General features: G+C 45.3%; 1 protein-coding gene across 6 annotated transcripts in view; it reads right to left on the minus strand.

The window, feature by feature from the left end:
• Positions 1-23,749, minus strand: part of Spire1 (spire type actin nucleation factor 1) — a 133,333-nt gene that overhangs the window by 43,468 nt on the left and 66,116 nt on the right. For all 6 annotated transcript variants that reach the window (XM_046462734.2, XM_046462733.2, XM_058585126.1 and 3 more), the window contains exons 4-6: positions 22,990-23,115; positions 5,804-5,881; positions 4,832-4,996 (exon numbers count right to left, since the gene is read on the minus strand). In XM_046462734.2, coding sequence (XP_046318690.1) covers positions 4,832-4,996; positions 5,804-5,881; positions 22,990-23,115 — 369 coding nt within the window. The remainder of the gene's footprint in view (positions 1-4,831; positions 4,997-5,803; positions 5,882-22,989; positions 23,116-23,749) is intronic.

Raw genomic sequence — 23,749 nt, forward strand, 5'->3', positions numbered from 1 at the left:
TGTGCTGGAGTCCTTGCTGGGCAATTCGAGGGCATCCAGACAGAAGAAGAAGAGGTACAATCAAGGGTCCACACAGAGGACACGAGCATGAAATAAAAATACGTTAGAGAAGCCACCAGGGAAACCATCAGAACAAACAAATTCAGCTGAGTTATAGGATACCAGACCAATATACAAAAATCAACTGCATTTCTATACTAACAATGAACAACCAAAAATAATCTTAAAAATGATTCCATTTATAATAGCATTGAAAAGGATAAAATACTTAAAAGAAGCTAGCTTGACCAATGGGGCACAAGATTCATACACTGAAAACTAGAAAATATTGCTTAAAGAAATTAAAAGAAGATCTAAGTAGTACCTCATGTTTATGTACTGAAGACTTAAAATTGTTAAGATGACAAACTGCCCAAAGTGATCCACATATGTAATTCAACCTCTACCAAAATCCCAAATGCTGTTTTTTAAGTAGAAATATGCATCCTAAAATTCATAAGGAATTTCAAGGAAACTTGAAAAGCCAAAACAATCTTGAAAAAGAAAAGGGCTGACTTCTCTATTTCAAAAATCACAACAAAGCTATGGTAATGAAAACATAATGATAGACATTTACATTAAAAAAATTCAGAATCCAGAAATGAATCCATACATATTTGTTCATACATCAGAGTTGGGTGCTGAGACACAGGAGCCTGACCTTGACCTCTTACCACATGCAACATACAGATTAACTCAAGAATGGAGCAAAGACCAGACCATAAGCACCAGAAGTGAAAATCATACAAGAGAACACAAGAGGATATCCTCATGCCCTGGATTTGGCAATGGATACCTGAAGCATGGGAAATAAGAAGACAAAACAGATCAACTGTTTTAGCCAAGCTAAAACCTTGTAAACACCAAAGGATCAAGAGGGTGACAGAAGAATGACCAGCTGCAAAATGGGATAAAATACTTGCAAATTGTGTATATTGAGGATTCAGCATCTAGAACATACAAAGGAACGTTACAACATCATGGCAGAATGGGTACAGGACCTCAACAGACACCTCTCCAAAGATGACACACAAATGGCCCACAAACACATGAACACACACATAGCAGCACCATAGCATCAGTCATCAGCAAATCAAAACCACAAAGAGATACCACGCCATACCAACCAGGGCAGTTATGATTAAAGGCAGAAATGGACAATATGTGTTGACAAAAATGTGGAACACAGGAGCCCGCGTCCCCTGCTGGTGGGAACATTAAATGTGCTACCACTGTGGAAAGAGTTTGGTGATTGCTCAGTCACTCACAGAATCACCATGTGACCCAGACACTCTAGCCGAGGCACACACCCAAAAGAAAAGAAATGAGATGTCAGACACTCGCAAGTGATGGTTCACAGCAACCCCACCAGCACTGCACAATGGTGACAAGAACCTAATATCTACCAAGCAACACACAGTACAATGTTGTCTATCCCTGGGGTGGAATGATTATTCAGCCATGAAAAGGAATGAAGCGCTCCTACATGCTAGCAGGATGGATAGACTTAAAGAACATTAGGCCAAGTGAAAGAGGCCACACACAAAAGGTGGCACATCACATGACTCCATTCATGACACATCCAGACAGGTAAGTTCTCAGAGTCAAAGCAGAGAAGTGCTTGCCAGGGCTGGTGGGGGATACCAGTGACCCATCATGGCTATGGATTTCCTTCTAGGAGGATGAAACTTATTTCAGAACTAGATAGAGGTGGAGACTGTACAATCTTGTGATATACTAAATGTCACTGAACTGTACACTTTATTTTTTTGGTGTCAGGGATTGAGGGTGCATAACTATTAAGCCACATTCCCAGCCATTTTTGTTTTGAGACAACATCTCACTGATTTGATTAGGGTCTTGCCAAGTTGCTGGAGCTAAAAATTTTCAATCTTCCTGCGTTAGCCTCCTGAGCCCCTGGGATTAGAGGAGCATGCCACCATACCTAGCTAGACTCTTATTTTCAAAGCCTTTTATTTACCCCAGGAAAAAAAATAATTATGCTTGCAAATACTTTCCAAGTTGGATGTCATTCTGTTATGGTTTGGATATGTGATATCCTTCAAAAGCTCATACATGAGACAATGCAAGAATGTTTAGAGGTGAAAAGATTAGATTAAGAGCTGTAACCTAAGCAGTAGATTAATCCACTGAAATGAATTAAGTGGGTGATAACTATAGGCAGTGTGTGCCTGGAAGAGGTGGGTCACTGAGGGCGTGCCTTTGGAGTTCATATTTTGTCTCTGATTCATGTTCTGAGCTGCTTTCCTACACCAGGCCCTTCTGCATGATCTCTCTGTCCTCGGACCCAGAGCAGTAGAGTTGGCCATCCATGACCTGAACCTCGGAAGCCATGAGCTCAAATAAGCTTTTCTTCCTCTAAGCTGCTCGTGAGGTCCTTTGGCCACAGTGACAAAAAAGCTGACCAACACACATTCTATCAGACATTACTATTTCCATAATCCTCACAGAGAGTGATTATATAATGTACAAATACCCAGGCCCCAGGTGGAATCTGTTAAATCAGCAGCTACAAGGGGAATCTATCCTAGTAATTCTTAGTATCAGAAACGTTACCTACTATTCAACACAATTATTTTTTGGATAAAAATGTAAAGATTTAACAATATCAAGGGTAGCAAGTAAAAGACATTAATGTTAGATCAACTATTAATGCTAATGACCAACTGGGCTTACTATAACTACTGACGAATTTTTCAAAAATGCCTTCTGGCTACAGAGGAAAACTACCTGAGATTTATGCTAAGTGCTTGCCCAATCAGAATGGATAAAGTTCTAATAAGTAGATGTTTTTTAAAATGATAACACTACCCCGTATTGGCAACAGGATTGGAATGTATTATCTTGCAATACTAGAAAGCATACAAATTGGTGCAACCTTTTGGAGAGAAGACTGGCAAAATGCATTAAATTTTTAAATATGCCTTATCTTTATCAATTCATGTCTCCGGCAGAAATTTAAACCCAGGAGAAAAATGAATGATTTTTTTTTAAAAAATTTGTAGTTGTAGATGGACAGCATACATTTATTTTATTTGGTGCTGAGGATCGGACCCAGTGCCTTACACATGTTAGGCAAGACTTCTGCACTGAGCTACAGCCCCAGCCCCAAAATGTTTTTATGTGGATGATCATCCTAATCCTGATTAAAATGATGAAACTGGGAACAACCTAAATGTCCGTTCATGGGATAGGAAGTAAATCACGACAGGAAAAAAGAAGGCTGGGAGGGGAGAGAACCAGGCACAAGCCGGCAGCACACTCCACTTTTCATTCTGATGCTTTTGCTGTCTGGATACAAGGAAATATTGAGCCACCATTAAACAAAGAGATCATCCACAGTCGCCTTTACAGACTGAAAAAGGCTCTAGTACTACATGTCACTCTCTGTGTAAAATGACCATCAACCTACCTGCCTATCTATAATGAGGGAGTGAACAGGAAGAACAGACCAAGGGCAAGGTTTTGGTACACAGCACGTTTGCTTTTATTCATTTCTTTCTACAATGAGCAAGCAAACAGAGGACAAAAAATGTTGTGTGGAAAATTTATGCAAAAGTAAGGGGAACTGCACCTGGATGCACCTGTCACCTGTCTATCACTCAGGACTCACTGGAGCATGAAAACCTACTGGTGGCCACCACCCTACAGCACACCTTGCTGTCCCAGCCAGCATGGTCACAAATGCTCACTGTGGCATGAACTGGAGATATAACTTCATGACACAGTGTTGTCCCTGAGCCACATTTCCCAGGGGCTGCCCTGGCATCTGTGGTCCAAGACACAAGCCCCTCTTGCTGTTACATGGCACTGCAGGTGTGTGGCAGTGAGGCTGACAGAGCACAGAGGCTGACGGGGCAGAGCCAGCAGCCACACAGCATGCTGCAGGAGGGTGCAGGGTACCTCCAGACCCAGCCCAGCACCTCACTCAGTCTCCACCTCCACAGTCCAAGGAAGAGACAATGTGGCCAAAGCGGAAGGGGTGCGTGGTCGGATTCCAGGCATACGTGACAGGTAGAGCTGTCAGGCTACTGGCACACTAGGCATTCCAACTCTAAGACCTGAACCCAAGGGTTTCATTGTGGCTATTCAGGAAGACAAACGTCAAAAAAACACACAAAACAGGCTGCATATGATTGGGTATGGGGCAATCAGCTTAATGGACTCTGGTTCAGCCATAGCTACAAAAGATAGAGCCATTCAGAAAGGGTAATATTGACTATAATGACAGGAAAAAAACATTACAATATGTCAAACAAAAATAACTGGTGACAAAATGAAATTAGCCCATTTTATCCAAATGAAATCAAAGAGAAAAGATTGAGGGATGTCTTCCACATAATAAAGTTCTTCTTTGCTTGTGCAATTATAAGTTTATAACTTTCCTTTGAGAAATTTATAATGTATTTTCCAAATATTTTCCAATGATCAAGTATTACTTTTATGAGAAGAAATGCTTTAAAAAATATAAAGAGTAGACCACTGCTGGGCGTGGTGGTGCACGCCTGTAACCCCAGCAGCTCGGGAGGCTCAGACAGGAGGATCATGAGTTCCAAGCCAGCCTCAGCAAAAAGCAAGGCACTAAGCAACTCATTGAGACCCTGTCTCTAAATAAAACACAAAAAAAAGACTGGAGATCTGGCTCAGTGGTCAAGTGCCCTGAGCTCAATCTCCAGTATAATAATAATAATAATAATAATAATAATGTAGACCATTTCAACAAACATCATCACTCGACCCTCTGAGAGCACTCATGGCTGTGGTCACTCACCATCACTTTCCGCAGGGTGTACCTTCTGCACCGGATATCATCCATCAGCATCTCATAGGGGGTCAGCTGGTACTCGATGGGCAGTGGGTTGTACTGCCGCTCCTGGACTTTCTTAAGTTTTACCCCATTTCGCAAATCCCTCATCACCTGGACCCAGAATCGGGCCTGAAAGAACCACAGGTCAAGAGGCATCAATAAGTAAATTTATAGTTTTTTTCTGAAAAGCTACAGTCATGTAGAATAAAGGAATGATTCAAGAGTACAAAATGCTGAGTAAACCAAACAAAAACAACTCTAAAAATAACATTTTAGGATACTAAAAAAAAAAAGTCAGCCAAGAAGTCACAAGCGCTCACAGACAAGGTACTTGGGTTTAAAGCTTTGCTCAAAAAAAGTCAGAATTCTGAAGTGTGCCTCCCTCTGACACCTGAAAGCTTCAGGGCGCCCACTGTCCTGTCACTGTTTTACTAAGGGCAGGACCCCTAGTGTGCATCATTGGGATCTGGAAGCAGGCCAGTGGAGGCTTGGCTCATGTCCCTGGAGCACATCCATCACTGGCCTGTGATCCAGCTCCTGCTCGGAGCTCTAGAGGGCAGACTCCACACTACTTACTCTGAAGCCCTGGGACCCTAATCCAGGAACTGTCTTTGGATAAATGAAGGCACTGCATGCTAGTCTTGCACCTAATCCTGAAAACAGGTTTGACTTTGAGTGCACGTAAGCGTACATCCGGGTACTAGTATCATTAGAAATGTTGGTATTTTAAAATTTCAAAAATTCCCAGAGATATGAAAGATGGCTGATAAAATAGGAAAGCTTTTAAAAATGGGAACAGATATTTCCTCACATGTTAAACCAGGCATTCAAATTTACGTCCGATCAATTCACACTACAGTCCTAACAAACTCTATGTTTAGGAAGTCACACTGTCTTAGACACTGAACAGCCAGGAAGTGGACCCCACTGCCTCACCCAGTCAGCGTTTTTCAGCTCATCTAGGTCTGTGCTGGAGTCGTCACTCTTCTCCATTTCTTGAATCTTCTTAAGATTCTACCGGTTAAAATAAAAAGAAAACAGGCATGAAAATTTCACTAAGCCCTTCTCAAATTAAAACTTCTAACAGATCAGACAAGATACACACAGAGGCGTCACTGCGGGAGAGAAGTCCCTGAAAATGGATATAGTCTTATGAGGAAGCCTGGGGCAGCTGGCTCTAGGCCATGGCCCCAGTTCTCCCTACCTAGCCCCACACCACCCACCCTGGCCTAGGCGGTACTACTCCTCCAAAGGACACAGGGCCACACCTGCACCAGCCCCTCTCGGTTTCCATGCAGATGCCTTACTCCACACCATGTCCTGCCACCCAAGGCGATCCCTGCTGGGCACCCTCCCCTCCTCGCCCACAAGGCTCCCTTTCACTACTTCTTTTCTTCCAGATCCCAGGCTCAACAGAAACTTCCAGTTCTTTGGGAAGCCCCTTCCACCCCGAATGAGCTGGACCCTTCCCTCAAGAGACTCCCTTCCTCCAGGCCCTTATCAGCACAGTGGGCTTACATCTGCTGCACCATCCATTCACAGAATAACTTAATAAATACATTGCAAGTGAAAAAAAGACCTTTTCAATTGCGTCAGTTCAACGTGTGCAACTTTAGGAGCATCCTGACTGTAACGCACATGTTCACATATTAATGATGAAGTTGCGGCCTGTCTCCTAGTTAGAGAGTCATCAACCCTACTGTATTTTTCTATGTGCTGAGATATTTACCTGCTTACACTTAGGCTGAATTTCAATGAGCTATATGAAATCTGACTTGTTTTATATGAGAATACAAATGAAACATTTCTTAACTATTCTTAGCTTCCTAACTCCTCCACTGGCCATCTGTGAACATGGAACACATCACTTGCTTCTTTTCCTTCAATAACATGAAAGAGTGCAGATGCAGTTACTCAAAACACTCAGGGAAAATGGAGTACAAATAATGCATTATTTCTACTCTCCCCAGGGGGGGAAAAAGTATTTCTGGTGATTTCAGAATGTGTTTACACTTATTTTATTTATTTATTTTTTTAATTTTCTTTTTTTTCCTTTAATTTTTATTGTTGGTTGTTCAAAACATTACATAGTTCTTGACATATCATATTTCACACTTTGATTCAAGTGGGTTATGAACTCCCATTTTTACCCCATATACATATTGCAGCATCACATCGGTTACACATCCACTGTTTTACATATTGCTATACTAGTGTCTGTTGAGCATGAGAAGAAGATTAACATTAAACAGGGGTGAGAGGTGGGAGGCAAAAGGAAAAAGAAGGGAAATTGCATGGAAATGGAAGGAGACCCTCATGGTTATACAAAATTACATACAAGAGGAAGTGAGGGGAAAGGGGAAAAAAAAAAACAAGGGGGAGAAATGAATTACAGTAGATGGGGTAGAGAGAGAAGATGGGAGGGGAGGGGATGGGGGATAGTAGAGGATAGGAAAGGCAGCAGAATACACTTATTTTAAAGAGCCAAGTCAAGTCTCCTGTTTGAGATGCTGTGATAAGATCCTTGCCACTCCTCGAGTCTCTGGTCTTGCCTAAGACACCCTCTTTGGGCCTCTTAACTTTAAAAGGAAACCACCACTACCTCCCTCACCAGGGCATGAGGAGATCACCTGCTGAAGTAAATCCCTGGCATGCTGGCTGGCATGCAGAAGGCTCCCAGGACAGCTCCCCGTACCTTACAAGTATAATAAATCACAGTTCATTACACCATAATATGTACCAAAATTTAAAATGCAATCAATTAAACACAGCAGAGATGGGCACATATAGATTTGGTAGAAAGCAACCCAAAACATACACATCTGGATTTTCTTCTGGGCCACCTCTCCAGGCCCTTGCACTCCTCTGGAGCTAGGCTCTTTCCCAATGCTGGTCTTACCCACAGCAGGGTGGTAGGGTCATGGTAAACAAGTTGCTAAGCCTCCAGGCAACTACCACGGTACCCCTGCCATGGCCCATAATGAGGGGAACCAAGGCTCTGACTGGCTGAATAGCACACCTGGGGTCTTCCCCCAAGGCTCCCCGGTATGAATAGGCTGTGAGGCCTCACCAGGCTATGATAACAGTGGCCCTCCAGGCAACTGACATATCCTGATCCTACCCCAGTGGCTTATCCAACCCTCAGAACAGCTGGATGCAGTTCTACTTTATTTTGCTAAAATAAACATTCATGATTATTAATGAATTTTGATATTATGTAAGGAAAGAGGACAGAATTTATTACTTGTGGCTGGTCTTTGCAGACAGTGGGTAGTAACATCTGGCATGACCTTACATGGAATCTGAGTAGTGATCATTATTACTAAATTAGGACTCCACCGTTTCTACCTTTTTAGATACATCAAACTGGCACACACAATATTTCTGATATTCAAAATCCCTGATTTGTTTTGGTAGGGGTCAGGTATCTTTTTAAAAATTCCTGATGATTCACAACGGTTGTGTCCAGCCCAAGTCCACACTCCTCACCAGTGTCCACATCAGAACTGAGTGAGGAGGAGACCAGGCAGGGGGATCTGGTGAGTTTACTTTGTTCTCTGGTGGTGTGACTCAGGCTCCATTCAAAAAGAATGAATGACTTAAAGTGTATATTGTTCTAGTTATTTAATTTTTAACAATTACATTGGTGAGAGGAAAGGGACTCCAGGTGGTGAACTGCCCCTGGGTTCCCAGGCAGGTGCTGTGGCAGCATGCTCCCTGTGCCATGGGAGTGGAGAATGCCTGGGTCCCCTGCTGCTCCTCCCCATGCAGTCCTGGGGCTGCACTGCTCCCCTTCCCAGAAGGCTTCAACGGATCCGAAGGTCCCAGAGCCAATTTCCTCACATCCTTCACCTTCACATCGTTGCTCAAATGTCACCTTCTTTTTTTTTTTTTTTTTTTTTTTTTTAAATATTTATTTATTTATTTTAGTTTTTTTCGGTGGACACAACATCTTTGTTTGTATGTGGTGTTGAGGATCGAACCCGGGCTGCACGCATGCCAGGCGAGCGTGCTACCGCTTGAGCCACATCCCCAGCCCCCAAATGTCACCTTCTTAATGGGGACGCCCTTGACCAAACTCCAAGCCACTGGCCCTCCCCCTGGTCTACATCTTCTTGCAGAGCACAGCCTGACTTCTCAGCTTACGATTCACTACTACTAACCATCTCCCTGAGTAAGAAAAGAGACTTTCACATATTCTGTTCACTGACAGGTGCCTGGCACATCACTGGCATTTAGTATGCATCTGTTCATAAGTGAATTAAGAACTTTCAACCAAGAATGTTTAAATGCTTATATGTCTTCAAGAGCTCTTAATAAAAGTCACCTTTAATTAAAAGAAACTCAATCACAGGGAAAATTATTCAGAAGGAAATCTGCATTTTCTCCTTTCAATTCAGGATCTCCAGGGAAGCTGGGAGAGAGGTATCCATCTGTGCCAGAGAAATGTGCTCTGTAGCTCAGGAAAACCGCCAGCACCCACACTACACACCTCAGTGTCCCATCCCACACCCAGGCTTCCTCCCTGCCCAGGAATGGATCTCAGTCAAAAAAAAAAGGGAAAGGAACCATTCTAGCACCTTACAGAGGAAATGAAGCAATCACAGTGCTAGCAGGTCAGGAAGGCTCCAGCAGCATCAGAACCCCCTGCTGAAACCCCCTGCCTGGGCCAGCCGAGCCCACACAGCCGCACCAGCGCTCGGGCAGCCCCTGTCCCCACACAGCAGCAGCTTGCTGCTCCTGCCCAGCTGGAATGGAGTTCTCGCTTCACGTTCTCCCATCACTGGAGGCTGAACACATGGCAAGGATCAGTGCCAATGACCTCTAAACCAGCAGAAGGAAAATGGGAAGGAACCCTTCCAGGCCTGGATTGCTGACCACACTCCAGTGGTCCCCAGGATCAGACCCATAGGCAGAGGCTGGGAGGCCTCTGGCAAGGCCCAAGTCTCTCTTTCTTCGGTCGTTCATTCGCTCTGGTTTCTCCCCTACTGCATCTACCTTCTCACTCCCCTGTGCCAGGTTCCCAGTGTCACTGCTGTGGCCCTCAAACTGGGACCTCTGATCAACAGTGCAGGGATATGCCAGAGAGCATTAAAGTGACAGGTAAACAGAACACATTTCCTGGAGTTAATTTTATTCCATGATAGGGCAGCGGAAGCTGCAGTCAGTTGCCTTCCAAGTTGGGAAGGAAATTTCTTCTACTGGCTGCCGAACTACAGGGGCTCCTCACTTCCTCCCTTCCAGGAACTGCTCTCACCAAAGGGGGCCCTCCTCTTTGGGGCAGCCCACACTTGTCCTGCCTGTGTGGAAGCACACAGCTTCAATCTGGGACGTCTCGGGGCCACCCCAATTTCTGGTGGGTCCGCTGCGGTCCCTGTACGCTCCCTCACCACTCTGGGTCCCCCAAGGCACTCCTCATAAACCTGAATTCAGATTTTACCCCTTGGAGTCTACTTCCTGGGGAAACTAAATCCATAACACAGGACATTAAAAATCATTACAACAGACACAGCAGCCAAAGTTTTATGAATTTTAAGAAAATTTTGACTTGCACTGGACTACACATCCCTTCAAAGTCAGCCGTTCTTTGGACCCAGAAATTTTCCGGCTCCTTCGTTTGGCAAAGGCCCTTTTCCTGTTGGGCAACGTATGCCCTGTGGCTGAGCAGAGCTGGTCCACTGCCAGCACCTCACCTCATCCTCACCAGGCAAGGATATGACAGCCCGACCCCTGTGACTGGCTCCCAAGACAGTGAACCTCCAAGACTTTGACCTAAATAACCAACAAATTTCCATGGGAGTCACTGACCTGAAAGAACATGGCTAGAGGACGGCCTCCCGCCTGTCCTGGGAAGGGTGGGGGGTGGGAAAGCCCGTCCTAATTAGAACTGTGCCTAAAGCCAACTGGATGTCCCCATTATTCAGCCAACTAACTACTCCCTACCTTTCCCATGCTATTTTGAGTGTGATTCTGTCATTTACAATTAAAGTTGTGACAGAATGTGTCACCACAGGTCCAAGAGCCGAGTTCATGATTCTGTTCCTGTGCTCCTCTGGTGCAAGCGCAGGAGAAGCAGCAACCAGGTCCAGTCAGCACGGCTCGCCAACACAGCCACCCAACACAGGCCTTCACCGTCTCTGCCTCTGTCTGGGCTGAGCTCAAACCCCAATTCCCTGCTACTAAGAAAATCCATCTCTTCTTAAGATGTTGCAGATAATTTAAACGAATGATCCAAGAACGTCAGGTTCTTTATTTTCCTGAGCAGAACTCTCTGGTGGCGTAGATCCTCTAGGCTGTGTGATTCTAGATGGTATTAAATGGCCCATCCTCATCTGTGAGATGCAGATAATAACAACCACTTTTAGGGTTTTGTTAACATAACATAAAATAACAGAGAAGAAAGCAGCCCTCTCATCATGGGCATTCGGGAGACAGTAGATGTGGAGGGCCAATGGAAGTCCATGAGGAGCTGACTGTCAATTTTTATTCCATCACAAAAACACTTTACTCTTTATGAGTTCGTTTTACCAAATGATACTTCTTCATAAAATCAAATCCTGGCTCAGCAACAAATCAAGGTAAAACAGTGGAGAGTCTGTAAATACTATAGTTGAACAAGTTTGATCTTTCTAGTTCCCAGAAAGACAAATGAGCTACTTGTCAATTACAGATTTGTCCTGCTTTACAGACAAGCTTCTGTGAATTCTATTTCAGCTTGTGAATGAAAAATTTTTTTTTAATTTGCTTGCACAAATGTAATCACAGATGCCAACCTGTGCCTGGAATATGGTGAGAAAGCTCTAATTGGGAGCACCCACACGGTAATTACTTCTCCACATTTCTGACATAACCATGTCAGGCTAGCAATTAGAACTGCTCCATGCCAACATTTTCAGTTCCTGGCATCTTGAGGAAAAAATAAACAGAATCTACCCTGTGAATCACAAGTCTGTCAAATGCTCGGAGAATAATATTAATTCATTTATGAGAGTTCAATGTCAGCTCACAGACATGTCTCCCCTTTTTGGTTAAATCTCCATCTTAAAGATCACTGCTTTTTTTCCACATCGTTAACCATTTAAACTACATGTCACTTCCCCTGTGCAACGGGCACCTAGAGGAGCTCCTCCGCCATCTCTCACTAAAGCACTCTTGTGAAACATCTGAACAGGGACAGCAGTGAGCAGCCAGGACTGCAATGTGACAAACGTCCTGTGCACACACAACATGCACGATAGGAACATGTCAGACGAAGATAGGCTGGGATAAGGACCCTGAAAGTCACAAACGATGGATGGCCTCACTAAAACGAACAAACGGCAACCACACAAACAGGCATCTGGTGGCAGATTCTGTCTGTCAAAAGTGACATGTTCACCACTTGGAGGGATTAAACAATCTTGGGTCTAGGGAGGAATTGCCAGGCACCTAAATGCTGCAATTCTGTGATACTGGGGGTGGGGGGTGGGGGAGACGTGTGGGGGGGTGCGGGAGGAGGGGCAGGGGGGTGGGCGGCGGCAGGGGGAGCTGTTTACTGAGGTTGGCCTGTGCCTCAGACCCTGAGCTGCTGGGGCTACAGAAGGCACCACTGTACCTGGCTAGAATAATGCTACTTAAATAGCGATAGCCATTAGCACTGGTAGAGGGGAAAGTATTTCCTTCCTCAGGACAACTTTTAAAACATTCTGAGAAATGAAAGACAAAAAATTCAACTCAATTCACAGTATAACAGAATGGAAGGTGAAATAATTCAATAGTTTTTCATAGTAAAACTGTCACAACCTAACTTGTACTTCTAAAAATTTTTTAAATTTTAAAATTTAAAACCAAAATAGTTAAATTAATATTTTAAAAATATACATCCTTATAAAAATACTTTCTTAGGGCTGGGGTTGTGGCTCAGCGGTAGTGTGCTAACCTAGCATGTGCAAGGCCCTGGGTTTGATTCTCACCACCACATAAAAATAAGTAAACAAAATAAATAATAGTGTCCAACTACAACTAAAAAATAAATATTTAAAAAAACAAAACTTGCTTAAAATTCAACCAGAACTGTGCAGAATTACACTAGCATAATACTAAAAAAAATCCTGAACTTGGATAAAAATAATTTATTGTGATAATTACTTAGAAAGAATTGAAATAAATAAGGGCAAGAAGTTAACAAAGGAAAAATTTAAAAATCACCTTTGTGATATGAATTTTAAAAAATCAATATTTAATTCAACGCTGCTGTTATTTCATTGTTTAAGATAATTATATCGAAGAAGTTCATATTAAGCATTTATGATGGTCTGGGTGAGGAGAAAATAATAAATAAACCTAATTAGTAATTCAAATGAAATCCTGGGTATACTGAAAATGAGGATGCTTAATAAATGCTGCTGAAATGATCAAAATTCCATCAGCTTTATAAAGTTGTTCAATCAAATGGATGACTGAAGAGTTACCTGAAAAGAAGATAAAAGTAAAATGAACCTGGGTAAGGAGGAGGATTTAGGGGCTGGGGTTCTAGCTCAGTGGTAGAGCACTTGCCTAGTATGTGTGAGGCACTGGGTTCCATCCTCAGCACCACATAAAAAACAAATAAATAAAGTTATTGTGTCTATCTACAACTAAAAATATGTTTTTAAAAAAGTTGAACCTTTACCTTAAAAAAGAAAATAAAGGAGGATTTAGAAATGCCAAGTAATCATAACTTTTAAATGAAATGCAATACAAAACAGATACGCGGTCAAACAGAAATCCATGCATTTTAGGGAGAAAATTTAAAATTGCCAAGTGGACTAACCTAGTCATAGCGTAAGTTCAGTATGAAACCATCATACGACTTTCGGGTCACAAAAAAATGTTAAGATTGCAAGCTTATCTCAGATGAAGCAAGTGCTGCTATTGAGAATGAGCCCCCACATCTGGACACCAGGCCCAACCAGGATTCCTGGGCCCCCGGGACCTCTCTAGCTCACTCTCGGTCTGCGACCCAGTTCCTAGGTACTGGAGGAGTACATGCTCTTGGCTTACATCATCTCATGGCAGATACTGTCCAGATGAGGAAGGGGGTGTGAAAGTGGAAGGAAGGGAGGGGTAGGGAAGGCGGAGAAGCTGCTGTTCCAGGGCTCTTTCACTAGAGCTGCGTGATCAAGAACTGTGGGTCAGAGGCTTACAGACCCAGATTCAGGCTCCGGCTTTCCATCTAAGCTGCTACAGACTGACTGACTGATTGATTATTTATTTATTTACCAAGGATGGAATCCAGGGGCACTTAACCACTGAGCCACATCCCCAGCCCTTTCTTTTATTTTGAGACAAGGTCTTGCTGAGTTGCTGGGGGCCTCACTTAAGCAGCTGAGGCTGGCTTTGAACTTGCGATCCTCCTGCCTCAGTCTCCCAAGCTGCTGCATGCTTCAGAATTTTTAAAAAGCAAATCAGAAATCGGGAGAGAACACAGAGAAAATGGAAGCAACCCCTGACTTTCCCCTCACTTGGCTTCCTGAGCTTTCTCTGAAGCGCGGCCCCTCTCAACGTCAGGTCTCTGGGCACCAGCCCAGGCACACTATTCCTGATCTAATGCGGCAAATTGGAGCTTGCATCCTCACACATCTACCTTTGTCTGGACACAAGTTTAACAGAGTTTCTATTTTAAAGCAAAACTACCTTTAAAACAAAGGAGTTCCATTTGAAGATTGAATAACTAAAAACTCACTGTACCTTGCAACTGAACTGTTCTCCATCTGGTCATCAACAGCAAGAGACGAGACCTGGGACGTTTGTTCATGTTTCTGTGCATGCCTCACTCATTACGAGAGTCATTTTGCCACTTGAATTCAACTAGTCCTGGTGACCTGCATGTGCTCAGAAGCTCACTGCCCAGAACACAGACATGTTCTGTGACACACTGAATGAAGGAAGGAAGCAGCACAGCAGTGGGGGTCGGAGCACTGAAGCACACACCATAGACTTATGCTGGTTCTTGAAGAAAGCATTAGGCCACGAGCAGTCAGAATGCCTGGGCCTTCAGGCCCACCCGCATCAGGCACCTGCCTTCCCCATGAGCATCCTCCTGGGATGTTCCTCCTCAGACAGTGGCTCTGCCCTTGGACAGGTCTGCCCCTTCCTCCCCCTGTCATCTTACACTGCCTCCTCCCTTGCCTGTTCCTTGTCTCTGGGCCTTCACAGGGCCGTGTGCATCCACCATTTTGCTGGGCATTTGGGCTTCAAGACGCTCTTAGGTGCATCCACAGCACCCTGCATATACCTATCAGTCTTCTCACACTACTCTAAGATGGCTGCTCCTAGACAGTCACCCTTACTCAGCTAGAAGTTTTGTGAGGACAGAGACCCATTCACCTTTATTATGGTTAGGGTAAGGGGCGTCCCCCAGAAGTCCTGTGTCGATGCAGGATGTTCAGAGGTAGAAGGGCTCGACTGTGAGAGCTGGGCCCTAGTCGGCCCATCCTAGTCTGAACGACCTGACTGGGTGGTAGCTGTAGGCAAGGGACGGCATGAATAGGGGAGGGGGTCTCTAGGGGAGCCCTGGAAGGGTGCCTCTTCTTGAGGCCCCTTTGCTCTGCTTCTCAGCTGCCAGAAGCTGAGCAACTTTCCTCCACCTCGCCCTTCCCCCATGGTGTGCTGCCTGACCTGGGCCCAGAGCAGTGAATTTGGCCATCTACGGACTGAGACATCTGAAACTGAGAGCCAAACAAGTTGTTCTTGTCGGGTATTCTGGTTGCAGCGACAACAAGCTATCATAACCTTATTCACCATTGTACTCCCAAGGGGGGAAAACAGTAAGGACACTTAACAATGGCTTGTTGTCAGGACCCAATGGGTTAATGTGCTTGATGTCTCCCAGTGGCAGCCAGTGCGGGGTAAGTATAGCAGAAATGCTGCTTACTGCTACAGCGGCACACGTCACAGAGCACACCCGTCACATAACTATTACATGGATGAACTAATTTTGCCATTTGGTCCTCGTTCTCCATAAACCTAGTACTTCTTTAATCACTAGCATTTCTGATATTTGGAAAAAGCTATCACATTCTGCCAATTCTACACCAAAATCCCCAGCATCTTCACTGCTTCTCCTCTATTGAGACTCAGCCAATCACGCGCACAGCGGTCCTGACCTGCCATTTCAGGTACGTGTTACTTGTTGTTTCTAAAATACTGGAAGGCATGGCTGATCCAATTCCTCCTATCTCCCTCAGTGGCTAATCTGTTCCAGTTTATTACAACCAGACTTGGGTTTTCCTATACATATGAAGAAATGGGAGGCAAAGGTCGGGGCTACCTGATTACAAGAATATCACAAGGATTAAGTGCCAACATAAGCAAGGAGTGGGCCACTCAGGATCGTAAGGACAGCGATGCAGGCTATCTGGGCTCCGAGCTGCTGCACAGGGCTTTGGGGTGTATAAACTGCCCTACTGTGAAAATCTTTTAAAAACTAATAAAAATCAAGTAGGGCACCCAATCTCCCTCAACCCCTCAGCCTCTCACTGTGGACAGCAAGACACACGTGAGGGGCTGGCCCAGGGGCAAGACCAGGGCTAACCACAGTGCAGGGTTCCTGGTGTTGCCTCCTGCCTCCTACTGGCAACTGAGGGCTAACCTTCTTCAAAATGGAATAATTTGGTTAAAAAAAAAAAAATCAGATTTTATTGACATAAGGCAAGCTGAGGAAGCAGCAAGGGAAACACCTAAACAGACCACGTGAGATTTCATCCTGGGCCTCGATTCTGGACTCTGACAATGTGAAGAGACCCCTGCCCCCAGCAGCCCATGGTGCAGGGGAGGCCAGTCCCCTGTCACTTCTACACAACACCCCCAGGAAATCAAGGTGCAGGGGAGGCCCGTCTCCTGTCACTACTACACGATGCTCCCAGCAGCTCATGGCGCAGGGGAGGCCTGTCCACTGTCACTACTACATGATGCCCCCAGCAGCTCACAGAGCAGGGGAGGCCTGTCCACTGTCACTAATACATGATGCCAGCAGTGGTTGGAAGAAGACAGAGCCGGGTGCACTGCACACTAACAGAGGATGAAGAATGACCTCTGGACAGTGGACTCTGACCTAGATCCTAAGCAGAAACAGGCATTCTGTTGTGGGGAGAAGAAGGAAAGAGCAGCTTCAGCTGGGTGCAGACTCCCTGGATGCTCATGCAAGGGAAGCACAGGCAGAACACGCAGGCGACGCAGCAGGTGAAGGAAGAGCTTCCGGGGTGAGATGGCCTCGGGGAGGGTGCCTGCAGCCCGAGGCACCCCCAGGTGCACCTGCAAGCACCCAGTATGCTGGAGACAGGCTATATGGTACAGTTCCTCTTGGTGGCACACCTCGAGCTCACAGCTGTAGAATCAAGCAGAAAGGCCCCTCAGGGATACCTGCTCACTGATGTCTACAGAGGAACACGAGAGAGACCAAGAAAACACCTGTCCCCATGACAGCTGCCAGACAGGAAGGTACAGGGCACAGTGCCCAGTATGAGGAGCCATCATGGGGTAGCCTGAAGTGACTGGCAGCAGACGCCTCAAGAACATGAGTGGAAAATCATAACCGAGGGGGGAAATGAACAAAGAACTCATCAGAGGAAGTAAGACGTCAATAAGAAGCTAACTAAGCACCACAGATGTCACCACACTTGAGATCAAAGATCATCACACTCTGCTAATGACAATGAAAACCCTGAAGAAACCTAAGATGGCTTGACTACCTGAGACGCCTTGCCTCTCACATGACTGAAGGTCTAGAATACCTTCAGTGCGGTGTGGCATGCATGGTGCCAGCCGCAGCCAGGGGAGACGACTCCCATCACTCTGAGGATGCCATCTGTAGAAAACACATCCTGACATGGAAGGTCAGGTTTACACACCGCCCTTACATACAAGACATCCAGCTGCTCGCCAGGCATGAGGCATGGTCATGCCTGCTCCCTTCCAAGGACATCAAACTGCTCTGAGACAATCCAGCAGGCCCATGCAAGTCTTTTCTATCATTTAGAGAATAACTTCAAAGGATTTTGTCATTTAAGAAGAATATCACATCATAAGAAGAGATCAGAATAGAAACAAATGTACTCTTAAATGAACAGATGATGAAATACCAGGAAATGCACTTTATGAAGAACCCAGTCTCACCATGCCTATAATCCCAGCTACTTGGGAGGCTGAAGGAGAATGACAAGTTCAAAGGGCAACCATAAATTCAAAGGGCAACTTGATAAGACCCTTTCTCAAATAAATTGAAAAAGTCTGGGGATGTAACTCAGTGGTAGAATGCCCTTGGATTCATTCCCAGGACCACAAAAAGCAAACCCAAAACAACAAAGAAAACACCCACCTGGGCTCTGGAGTGGAGGCCCTGGGCAGGTCTCCAGCACCCAGAAATGGGGGGAAAAAGCTTAAAGTACCCATATTCAGTAAATGGGTATGTTACTGCCACTTTATAGGACAATGGTGGCACTTGAAAACAGATTTTGAAAATCCTGACACTTCAAAGCATTGTATGCCATGACAGGTTTTATATTTTAATCATTGCCAATTAAACAAATAAAGAATTGAATATAATTAAAGTACTTTCAGATCATCAAATCAGGAAGGGTATCAGCAACTGAGCTCAAAAATGTTCATATACTATGATTTTACCCCCAAGTTACATAAAACACAGACATAATTATACACTGATATAAGGTAGTTTGAAAGATCATTGATAATTTAACTTTTTATTTTGTTTACTCTGAGGCTATTTTGAAAATTTCACTTGGCTCAAACTTATAGACTGTCTGATTTTTTTTTTTTTTTTTTTTTTTTTTTGGTACTTGGGATTGAACCTAGGGGCACTTACCACTGAGCCAAATCCCCAGCGCCCCCTCCTTTTTTTTTTTGTGGTGCCATGGATTGAACCAGGACCTTGTGCATGCAAGGCAGGCACTCTAACAACTGAATATATCTCCAGCCCCCCAGCCTGTTTTATTTTATTTAGAGACAGGGTCTTGCTAAGTTGCTGAGGCTGGCTTTGAAATCACAATCCTCCTGCCTCAGCCTCCTGAGTCGCTGGGATTACAGGTGTGTGACACCACGCCCAGCAAAACTGTCTGATTCTTAAAATGCATTAAGTATTTGAGATCCTCAATAAAAAATATCAAATAAATATGTAATATTTTATTAGTAGAGTGAACTCAGCATTCTTAAGGTTAAAACCACTGACATACATACATGAACTAACATCAATGAAAACTTTCTTTCACTTCGAGAATGCCTTATATATTATAAAAGAAAACCTACTTGTTTTTTATTTAAAATTTCTGTATCTTTTCTTTTTTCCTAAATCGTGTGTTTTATGTCATAAGAAAACCTGTGACCCTGCAAGACTTCATCCTGAGACCTCAGTGCTGACAGGTAGTTTGTGTAACTAAATGGCTCAGAACCTCTCAGGGCCAGGATTTGCATGTGCTCCATGGCTCGCCTGTCAGGACTTCTTACTACATGAAGGTGTGCAAGCTTACAGAATGGCAAGAACAGAAGAAGACCTCATCTACAATACATAAATGTTCCCATGTTCATTGGACTACGTGACCAAGATGTTCCGAACATGCTTTCAAAACTGACTCCTTCCAACCAGAAGAAATCCTTTGGGTTCTGGGAAGACACAGAAACATACGAATGGTTTCAGTTCAGCAAGTGTTTCTAGAGGGTTTCCTACATGCCCCACACGGCGTGATGGCTTCAAACACAAACCAGCACCTGGTCCAGTTGTGGAGATGGGTCTCAAGGATGTAAGCAAATGGCCACCACTGAATCTGAAAAGTGAGAGGACACAAGAGAGGCACGGGCAGCAGAGGGGTCAGTGCTGTTAGGGGTGGAGGGAAGTGATGAGGATGTCACACAGAAAGCAGCAAGAGGGCAGGGCTTGACAGGGGCTGACCACATAGAAAGAGCCCAGAATGCAAGAGCTGCAAACATACGATAGCATGATGCTTTCCAACAGCACAGGATGATGTACACACAAGGAAGGCAGCACTGTGAAGGAGAACAAAACCAGGCGGGCACGGTGACACACATCTGTCACCCCAGCAGCTCAGGAGGCTGAGGCAGGAAGACTGAGAGTTCAAAGCCAGCCTCAGCAATGGTGAGGTGCTAAGCAACTCAGTGAGACCCTGTCTCTAAATAAAATACAAAATAGGGCTGGGGAGGTGGCTCAGGGGTTGAGAGCCCCTAAGTTCAATCCCTGGTACCAAAAAAAAAAAGAGAGAGAACAAAACCTAAATAGATGACGCACACTGGAGGCCTCCATCACAATGAGCTTTAACTGTCCTCCACAGTGACAGGGTGCCATGTTAACCAGGACAGCAAGTCCCTGGAGTCAGAGCAGTCAGTCAGGACAACCAGCCTAAGAAAGGAGCTACTGCCTCCTACAATGGGACAGGCGAGAGGCCAGGCAGGAAAGTGCTGGCTGCCCCTGGCCTGCTAATTCCCACAGACGGAACTGAGGCAGGGTCAAGAGTCCTGCAGGCAGGGGAAGGATCTCACTGCTGAGCAGTACTGGACAGAAAGCTCACCGGGGGCCCATAGGAAGAAAGGGGAGGGGCCAGGAATGGAAGGCGTGGAGTCAGAGAGGAGGGCTGCCCAGCACTGGGGAGGCAGGCTGTGAGTCCCTGTGCCCCGGCAGAGACCAACAGCGCACTGGCTGGCACCAAGGAAGGGGGCAGGCAGGCCACCTGCCCACAAGCCTGCCAGGTCACACCTGTCATCTTCTGTGCTGGGTCATAGGGCACACACAACACACAGGATTTGGGCCTGGAGCAGGCCTCCTGAGGCCTCCTACTCTGTGATCTACAAAAATTAGCCATCAACAAAAAGGAAGATGAACTGGACGGAGAGGGTTTCGGTGATGAAGGCCACCTGCAAGGAGGCTGCTGTCATGATGGAGACGAGACAGTGGACACAGACTCCTGGAAAGTGACTGAACCCAGTCCAGACAAGAAAGGAAGTGGAGCTGGAAGGGCTGACAGACTGGAAGACAGGAGGGAGCAGAGGGGTGGAGGACCTGCACTGGCTGCAGTGGGCCAGGCCTGAGGACAGGCGCTGGGCCAGAAGCGGAACCAGGGCCAGGGTTCTGATATGAGACAAAAACAAGGTTTTTATGAGGAGAAGGTGTGTTTAGGTGGCAGAGCCCCAACAAGAGGAATGGCAGGACTGTGCCATGTTTCTTCCTTTTCTTGAACTCCCCCAAGAGGAGCTGATGATAGCAATGGAGGGTTGAGACTGGCTGGGGGACTACATAAGTGTCAAAGAAAGAAGGCAACTGCCCAGGGCGGCCACAGGCACAGAAGCTGTGCAGAGAGAGAACCAGGAGAGAGTGCCCAGAAGAGCCTGAGCAGACGCGGCTGGAACCCACCCCAAGGCCTGGCTAGTCCCCCAGGCCCAGCACCCAGCACTGCTGTTCCACTGCCTGGGTGGTCCCTCAAGCCCAGCACCCAGCACTGCTTCTCCAACTGCCAGTTTTCTTATTTAAACAGACTTGGATCATGGTTAAACCTCTTTCTGAGAATGTGTTTGCGTATCTGAAAGAGCCAAGTTCTAATTAGGAGCCAAGGAAACTTTTTAAGAAGCTCACTGGGTGGGGTACAGTGGTAAAAATACTAACGCTGTTCTTTATGCTCAGAAGCAGCTTCTGAGGACGTCTGTGCTGGAGATGTCAGAAGCCATTCAATATGCCACACTAACTCTGCAGCACTGTACTCACATCCTTGAACTGAAGCTCTGGGGAGAGCAACCTCAACCTCACCTAACCAGGAAGACGAGGACAGCCTTAAACTGTGACCTTTTCTACCACTTACTACAACTCAGTTGGGGGTGTTTTCACATATTCACTTGGAAGCTGTATCAGCTGCTGTTTCCTCTGATCCCATCCACGCTGGGCAGCCAGTCTGTAACATGTACAACAGCCCTCCAAATAACATACAGTTCGCCTTTCTCCACCCTGGTGATGGCTTTCCTCTTGGGTCCAATTTTATGAACTTATAGCTTCTCACTGGCCTACCATTACAAAAAAAAAAAAAAAAGACTGTAGGCAGTGTGCTGTCTAGAGCAAATGAAGAAGCCCAAAGCTCGTCTTCACAGGTACCTGACGGACTCAGGTAAGGGCAGCTTATTGAGGATGAGGATGATGTGGCTGAGACACCCCTCACCTCCTTTTTACCAGGGCTAAGTCTTACTTAGCAATGAGGTTTACTTTTTCCTTCTTTGCTTCCGCATCCAATATGTGTCTCTCCCCAAATCATGCATAGTGAATCTTAGCCTAGTGCTTCAGATAAACTCTGTACTTCAGGCATTGAAATACTGCTTCTGTTCCCTATCGTGATCCAGAATGCTGTGCCATTTCAGATGAGATCTCACTGAATCTTCACAACCATCTAACTCAAAACATGATGATTCACCTTCTAAATAGAGTGATTCTCTTTGGACACAGTATTTTAAACTCACAGGCATTAATAAACAATAAAAAAGATATCCCAAATAAGGTTTTAGGTTATCCATACATTAATTCCAAGCTCCTCCACTAAATCTTTCATCAAATCCAATCAGAGGTAAGGGTCACCTCCTTTCAGAGTTCCTGTCCTTTCCTGAAAAAGGCACTAACATGTTTCAGAATGGACAAAAGAAAGCATGGCAGGGCAGGTGACAAGCAGGTATGCGGGAAGCTGGTGCAGCCAGCTGAGGCGTCCTTGTTCCCCACTAGGAAGGAAACTTCATGAAAACCTTTGTTTTATAAAATGGATTCAAGCTGCTCATATGTAAGAAGAGATTTCCTGGAGCTGGGGATGTGGTTCAAGCGGTAACACGTTCGCCTGGCATGAGCGGGGCGCTGGGTTGGATCCTCAGCACCACATAAAGATGTTGTGTCCACTGAAAAACAAATATTTAAAAAAAAAAAAAAAATTCTCTCTCTCTCTCTTAAAAAAAAAAAAAAAGAAGAGATTTCCTTATGCCTAAGTTGCTTCTTTCCTAAACAGTTTCCAGTACTCACCAGAAAGCAGGATGGGGATGGACATTTTAAGGTTCACAGGGAGGACAAGGTTGAGGACTCAGGTGTGCCATCCCCGACATCAGCGGACAGCACTCACCTCCTTTGCACTCTTGATTTTAGTCAGGAACGTGTGGAGCTCCATGGTTTCTGCGAACAGTGCGCGACACACTGCCTGATAATGATTTGGTGCCTCTGACTCGGCTGGGAGATGAGCAGCACACAGCTACAGAAGAGGAAATCAACAGAGAAGGTCTGTGATCAGGGTTCTGGGCACCGGGAAAGCAGCCGCACCTATGTATGCTCCCGTGAGACAGAAAGGCAACCCTCCTCGCCCAGGGCCATCAGTTCCTACACAATTACATGGGGAGGCCCAGAAACCAACCAATGCCCAACAATACACCAGGCTGGCTGAATTAGCTTCTCCTTGAAAATGACCAGACATGTATCAAAGTTTAGGTTGGGAGCAGAAAGGGAACTACCATTTACTGGTAAAAATGAGAGTATCTTAACAGCTACTATATACTCAACTGTTGTCATGCCAGATCCTATATCTGACATGCCATTAGGCAGCCTATTATCATTTACTATTCTGTGAAACCCTGACTCTTCCCCTTTTTGTGCAAAGGAAGATGACAGTGAGAGAAGCCAGGTTAACCTGTCCACAGTCAGAGATCCCTCTTCTCAGGAAGAGGGATCCTATCACAACACTACCTGGTTCTGAGGCCCAGGCTCACTCTAGTACATGTTGACCTTTGTAAGTAGTAAAAAGAATGTCAGGAAAACATTTGGACTCAGGAGAAGGTGCTTGGGAGTGGAGCAAGAGGGCAGCAGGAGCCCAATGATGCTTCCTGTCCTGC

The sequence above is a fragment of the Marmota monax genome, unplaced genomic scaffold (assembly GCF_021218885.2).
Source record: "Marmota monax isolate L192 unplaced genomic scaffold, Marmota_monax_Labrador192_F-V1.1 WCK01_AAM20220418_F8-fsc00180, whole genome shotgun sequence".
In the NCBI taxonomy this organism is placed as follows: domain Eukaryota; kingdom Metazoa; phylum Chordata; class Mammalia; order Rodentia; family Sciuridae; genus Marmota; species Marmota monax.